At 44.4% G+C, this 7244-nt stretch overlaps 1 protein-coding gene across 1 annotated transcript; it reads right to left on the bottom strand.

Moving 5' to 3' along the window:
- Window positions 1-1810: 1810 nt before the first annotated feature.
- LOC308575226 (uncharacterized protein) lies at window positions 1811-4618 on the bottom strand. The gene is made up of 2 exons (XM_081173863.1): window positions 4461-4618; window positions 1811-2852 (listed from the first exon to the last, which is right to left on the bottom strand). The coding sequence occupies exon 2, from the start codon at window positions 2822-2824 to the stop codon at window positions 2102-2104; it is 723 nt and encodes a 240-aa protein (XP_081029989.1). The 5' UTR covers window positions 2825-2852; window positions 4461-4618; the 3' UTR covers window positions 1811-2101.
- Window positions 4619-7244: the final 2626 nt, after the last annotated feature.

The following is a 7244-nucleotide window of genomic DNA, read 5'->3' as shown; positions in this document are numbered from 1 at the left end:
GGAGTCCTTTCTGTCGGGAATAATTCAGACTGAAATTCCCAGGTGTCAAAAAGGGTTATTTTTGGGCTTGCCTCTTGGGCTTGCCACTAGGAAAGTCAGCAGTTCGAATCCCCATGATGGGGTGAGCTCCTGTTGTTCGGTCCCAGCTCCTGCCAACCTAGCAGTTTGAAAGCACGCCAAAAAGTGGAAGTAGATAAATAGGTACCACTCTGGCAGGAAGGTGCAGTTTGAAAGCACGCCAAAAAGCGGAACTGGATAAATAGGTACCACTCCGGTGTTTCTGTGCACTGCTCTGTTTTCGCCAGAAGCTGCTTAGTCATGATGGCCACATGACCCGGAAAAACTGTCTGCAGACAAACGCCGGGTCCCTCGGCCAGCAAAGTGAGATGAGAGCTGCAAACCCACAGTCATTCGCAACTGGACTTAACTGTCAGGAGTCCTTTACCTTTACCTTACTGCGGCCTATGTTTTGCTAGCCCCAAAATGGAAAACGAGCGACGTCCCAACCAAAGAAGAATGGCAACTTGTTGAAAGAATATGTGCAGCTTGCAGACTTAACATATATAATAAAAGAACAAGAAGAACATACATTTAGAGGAGACTGGAAAACGTTTATTAAATATATGGGAAATAATTGTGTATAGCTGAAAACGTTGGCAGCATTAAGATGAATTCAACAGTGTAAATAAGTTTTGATGGATGCAATAAGCGCATACTGAATGGTATTGTTTTTGTAAAATATGCAGGGTTGTATGACCTGTAAAATGAACCATGGAAAGAGAAGAAGGGAAGTCATTGATATTTTAGGGATGTAAAAATGAGTATTTAAAATTATATATATGAGAGAGAGAGAGAGAGAGAGAGAGAGAGAGAGAGAGAGAGAGAGAGAGAGAGGCGGGGGGAACCAAACTGACCAAACTGACTCTTCCTGACTCTGACACAGTCTACTGGAGGATTCCCAACCTTCTGCCCTACCAGTCCCATTGGGGACCAATAACCACTGCTGTCCAGGTTTGATGGGAGTTCCCTAGAGTGAAAGCCGCTCCACTGACCTTTAACATCCATGTGTATTCCTTTATCACATGTTGTGTTATTGAGTGATGGACATTCTTGTGTGGAATAGATTGAAACTGCCTGAGTTGTGTGTGTACCTTAGCTGTACTTCCTGAGTTTGGAACTGGATCGAAGAAAGGTTCCTTCAAATCCATCAGGATTGGTTCCAAACTTTTCAATTTTATACAGCTTAGGAACCACCTAAAACACCCCACCTTTCCCCATGTGCAGCTACCCAGATACTGAGATCATCAATTGACGTCCTCCTTTTCCTGCCACCTCCGAGAGAAGTCCATAAGCAGGTGTGAGGAACTGGATCTTCTCTGTGGTAGTCCTCCATTTATGGATTTCTTTCACTATAGATTCCAACCTGGCTGCTCTTTGTCTTCCTTTTTGTACCAAGTAAAGATTTGTTTTTTTTTGGTTTTTTAGAAGATTGGTAGCTGAAATTTATGGAATTTTTCAGAATTGGCAAGTTTAACAAGTAGAATTAGAGATAAGGATGAGGCAGACTTTAAGGAGTTGTGGGGAATGTTCATAGATTGTTTCTTTTTTAAAAAACCTACTGTGATCTTGTTAAAACACAAGTATGCTTTGAATAAGAACAGCAGGAGATCTTATCTGAGAAAATTGTGTTGAAGATAAGGTGTAGAATAACTATAATATGCAGCAAAATTTGAAAATTTGGGGGAAGCATGGAGGTGTGATGAATTATGACAATGGCAATGGGGTGATGGAAGAAGACACTGCAGATGTGTTGATTCTGGAATAAATTTTATTCTCTCCCATGCATTATGGGAAATTGAAGCAAGGAAATCAGCAGGGGTAGGTGGATGAGGAAACTCCCATCCACCGCAAACACACACAGCCATTCATAAGTTACATTGAAGAATGAGCCACACATTGAACATGCAAGCATAAAATGCCATTGAAGAATGAAAGAGCAAAGAAAGCAACATGCAGAAGTGTCCTGGGTTTAACATGTTGTTGTCAGGATGCTGATGCGAGGTAGCAAAGTTCGCTTGGGTTGTTTGGCAAATGTTGCATTTTACTTGATGCTTGGCAATGGGCAGACCTGTTTCGTTGACCCAATGCATGGTGGGACGACAATGGGGCACTTGGTCTGTGAGTATCCACCACCAGATCCGCCGCTGCTGCAGCACACAGCTCCGCCACTGCCACTGCTGCAGCAGACAGCTCCACCACTGCCACCACCACTGCTTCCACCAGGCACGACAATGGTTTTCCCACTGCCGCCACTGTATCCTCCTCCACCGTATCCTCCTCCAATCACCTTAACCCCACCTGAGCTTCCACCACCGGATGAGCTACAACAAACTGCGCCACCGGAGCCGGACGAGCTGCAACATACTGCACCACCACGGCCGCCGCTAGCTCCACAGCAAACCCCTCCAGATCCTCCACCAACAACTATGGGGATCTTTTGCTGGCCATATCCATATCCACCTCCATATCCACCACCCATTCCACCTCCAATGCAACACCCAGAAGACTGGCCACCACCGCCGGATGATCCACAGCACACTGCGCCACCGCTACTGGCTCCACAGCAAACTCCTCCAGATCCTCCGCCAACAACCATTGGGATCTTTTGCTGGCCACCTCCATATCCACCTCCGCTTGGTATAACGATGACTCCGCCGGACTGTCCGCCGCCGCCATATCCTCCACCTCCAGAGCAGCAGCAGCAGCCGCCCCTTGAACTGCCGCAGCAGCAACAGCCACCCCTGCTTTGTCTTTGCTTGCTCATCTTTCGGCTTTTGTGTGGTGTGTTAGACCTGGAAAGTGGAGAAAGCATAGTTAATGCACACTGCTGGCTGCAATGCTCATTTCTCAAAGGGCCCAGTGGCGTAGCGTGGGTTGTCGGCACCCGGGGCAATGCAAGTAATTTGCGCCCCCTAACCCGTGGATTTGCGCCCCCTAACCCTAACCCACAGATGTTGCGCCCGGTGCGGCCGGCCCCCCCTGCACCCCCCACGCTACGCCACTGAAAGGGCCTCATTCTCATGGTGGTCAACTTGTGTCCAGGCTGCAGCACCAGGGAGGTGAACGCATGTTTGTGTGTTGGTTTGTTTGTGCGTGTGTCAGGAAGGAGAGACAGTTCAGGACCAGTTTCCTTTCTCCATAAATGTCCATTGATTTAAACACTTTGATCTCTGAAACTGGCACTCTTACAGATGCCACATGGTACTCATTGCACATTTCTAAGAAATTGATATTTTAGTGTTTGCACCACCCACATTTCAGAACTTCCTGACAGTTGATATCAGGTTGCAGTAGTATTTTCTGCCCCTGCTAAAATATCTTTCTTTAATCAAGCCTATTGAGAAACAATGATGGTTTAATGTGGCTTTTAGCTTATTGGTTATTTTAATTATCCTTTGAATGTTTTCATTAAAAAAATGGAAAGTTTTACTGTTTCTTTTTTTAAAAAAACACAACAACCTTATTTTGCAAACAACTGAATAGCATACAAATTTTGAGAGCTATAGGTAGGTAGGTAGATGGATGGATATGTTTCTAGCTGTCATGTAAACGTATCCAGCCAGTGCAAAAGATTTCCCCACATGTAGAACATAACCATGTTGTATTGACGTGCCATGTTGTATTGTCAGATTGTATTGTCCTGTATCCCCTTTTTTCTATTTTGTTCCTCCTTTGCAGTGATGGAACTCAGACACTGATTGACCACCTCCAGACTCACTAGCTTCAGCTGTTTCCTGTACTATCTTCCTTGAATCTGCTTCCTCAGTGCTTACCTGGATGACTGCAAGCTAACAAGCCAAACCATTTATCTGGTGTAAATATGGAGGTCAGATAATGGGATAACATTGCTCCTCTACACAAGTAAAGCAGGTCTGGCCCTGCAAACTGTGCATGGATGTATAAGGCCTCTGCCGGAAACAATTCCTGGGTGAATTTTTGTCTGACAGATTAATCCTTTAATTTAAAAGGATTAAAATGCCTTGAAGAAAACTTTGGCTTAGCTGCAACTATCATTCAAGCATTGCTGTTGGGCAGGACACACCAATTCATCTGCTGTGACCTCTGCTGCTCAAGTACTGTCGCCCAATTCCAATTACAACAAGCTTGTGCATGTTGGTGGATACAGTAGCTACACTGTGCACCAATATTTCACCCCAAAGCTTAGCAGCAAATACCCAGAGAACAAAGGGAGAACTGTTGGAAATCAAGCCACTTCTCATCTGCATCGAGAAAAAAGTCCCTCTCCCTCCAATGATTGGAAGGAATTGCACACTGTATCAAAAACCCGAATCAACCCTTTGCAGCCTCCTACCCAAATAGCATTATCATTGCATCAGTGCATAGCTGAAGATGTTTCCATCCATTCAAAGGAAGGAGGATGATCTGAGCATTGAGCTTACCTTGTTTAGCAGATGTGCTGGAACGATGGAGAAGTCTCAATGGATTCGAATGATGAGCTTGGGGACCAGAGCTCCTCTTTATACCCATCTTCTGGCCACTCCTATGGGAAGTGAGGCACCCCAGGAATGGTGAGTGGCACAGTTACAACTTCCCTTAACTGTCGGCCTCATCAAACCCAAGATGTCAGACAAATCATGAGATCCATATCTCACTTTTGTATCACTAGTTATTTTACAGAGCGTAAACAGCTTAATGAAGGTGCTCCACCTAATGAGTAAGTTCCTGTGATGCTGCTTTGTAGCGGTGCCTCACATATTTGTGGGGGCTCCTGATGGGCGATGTATTGAAGGGTGGGCTTTGCTAAAGATAAGCAAATCAGAATATATCCTGTCCCAATTGCTACTGCACTTGTTTATCCATAGGTTGAGAGACTCTTGTGGTACAGTCCTTAGGGTGCTGGACTGGATGTGGGAAACCAGGGTTCAAATCCACTTTTGACACTGAAGCCCATTGAGTGTGACCTTGTGTTCAGCCTAATCTATCTAACAGGATTGTTGTAGGGATAAAATGAGGAAGGGGAGAACCACGTAGGCCACTTTGAGTTCCTGGGGGGGAAGGAAGAATATAAATGCACTATATCAATCAATTAAGTCAGTTCTCTGTCATTTCTATGTTATTCGGATTATTATTTTTTAGATGTGTGGATTTGTTGATAAACACTCGTCTAAGTTCTACTTGGAGTAAACCTATTGGAAACCAGCAGCCTAAATGAGTTGTGAAGGGATCTACTCTGAATAGGACTAACGTTGGGTTCTTTGTAGCAATGGATGTGTACACACATGATGTTGAGCAGAAGTGGCGGCTTTTTATACACCGTACATCAGTTGGCATGAAGGAGTGTACACTTGTTAGATATCCTCCAACACCCCTCAGATGAAAATTAAGGACACTGGGCTTTGAGACGCAGCTTCTTCTCTCGCTCCAGACAGCTCCTCCCACACCACTTCCCCTCCCCTACCTTCTTCCTCCCCTCCTCCCCCTTTCTCCCCTCCCCTTCCCTTCCCACCCTTCTACCATGCCCTCCCTCCTTCCAAGCCTTCTACTATTCCTTCCCCTACCCACTCCTTCCCCCTCTCTATCTTCTTTCCTTTCTACCCTTCTAACCTTCTACTCATCCCCCTCCCCCTTTCCCTATCTTCTACCCTACCCTACCCTACCTACTTTTCCAACCCTATCCTCCCCGAAGTAGGGGATGAATGACATGTGCCCCCTTCCACCCTCATCAAACACAGGGCACAGAGAACCCCACCATCTTCCTCCTGTTTCAGCTTGTTAATGTGCTTGCTAAATGTGCAACACCTCTCCCAATTTTCCTGTTGGGTCCAAGCAACACACCCCACAAACTTTCATTCTGCCTCTCAAGAGTCTCCTCCAGCACCATAAAGCAAAAGCATCAATTCTTCGGCGATCAGCCTTCTTGATGGTCCAGCTCTCACTTCCATACATCACTACTGGGAAAACCATAGCTTTTACTATATGGACCTTTGTTGGTAGATACGTCCATCAGTGAATTGTCACATGTGATAATGTGCAGCAAATGCGCCTTGAATAGATAGGAAAGACTGTGATGAAGTGCTCTGTGGGGACACCTGCAGAAGTGATTGCGCCAATCTTGGTAGTCTGGTTATCTGCTGGAGTGGCACCCCCCCCAACCTTTACATAAATTCCTGCAACAAATGATGTAGCTGTTTGAACAATGCTTGCATTTGAGCATGACCAAGGATGGACTGGACATGTGAAATGCCATTTTTTTATGTGACCTGATGGGTTTGAGAGACATGGCAAGGCAGGATGAAGATAAGAGAGATGGGCTGTTGTAGAGGCAATGGAACAGTCTACTTTAAAGGTAACCTGATAGACAAAAATGTTGCTTTTCATGAGTGTGCATGAGCAATGTAAGCAATGATGTGACAAAATAGAACCAATTAGCTTAACGTTCTTTGTTTGAGAAGATGTTAAAGAGTCCTTTGTACTATGACAAGGGCATCTCTGGCCCCCACCTTACCTGGTGGGTGAGGGATTCTACTAAAGCAGTGAAATAAAGATCACCCTCTTGAGTGCTTTCAATTTGTTTAGATTTGAGCTCTGTCTATTTGTATAGTCACACCTGGAAAACAGACTTTGGTGGGTTGGGAGAGTTCTCACAACAAAAATATCCCCTCCTTCAAAATTCTGAGAGCAGGAGTCTCCAATACCACTTTAACAAAGACAAAAAAATGTGTGGGTGATTGAAACACCCCCAAAAATGCACACCCCCCTGACTTTCTGGTCTTTAAAAAATGGTATTAATGTGGAATATCAAAATACACACACACACACACACACAATTTTTAAAGTAAATTTTCTACATTTCAAAATATTCATTTAAACAATCTTAAATCAGTGACTTCTCTTCTATTTCCGTGGTTCATTTTGCATACCAAACATCCCTGCATATTTTACATGAACTAAACCAGTCAGTACCATTGTTACATCCATCAAAACTTATTTATACTGTTGAATTTATCTTAATGCTGCCAGCATTTTCAAATGAACACAATTTTCACTCATATTCAGTAAACTTTTTCCAGACTTCTTTAAATGTATATTCTTGTTCTCTTATTCTATATGTTAAAACTGCAATTTCTGTGTATTCCATCAGTATAAGTTGCCACTCTTCTTTGGTTGGAACCTCGCTCGTTTTCCATTTTGTGGGTAACAAAACACGGGCCGCAGTAGTAGCA

This window comes from Podarcis bocagei (assembly GCF_964188305.1).
Source record: "Podarcis bocagei genome assembly, chromosome: 16".
Classification (NCBI taxonomy): domain Eukaryota; kingdom Metazoa; phylum Chordata; class Lepidosauria; order Squamata; family Lacertidae; genus Podarcis; species Podarcis bocagei.
Note: the sequence above shows the minus strand (reverse complement) of the source record. Positions and strands in the feature narration are given on the sequence as shown.

Coding starts and splice junctions, on each gene's coding strand:
- LOC308575226 (XM_081173863.1), bottom strand. CDS start 2,824: ATGAGCAAGCAAAGACAAAGCAGGGGTGGCTGTTGCTGCTGCGGCAGT.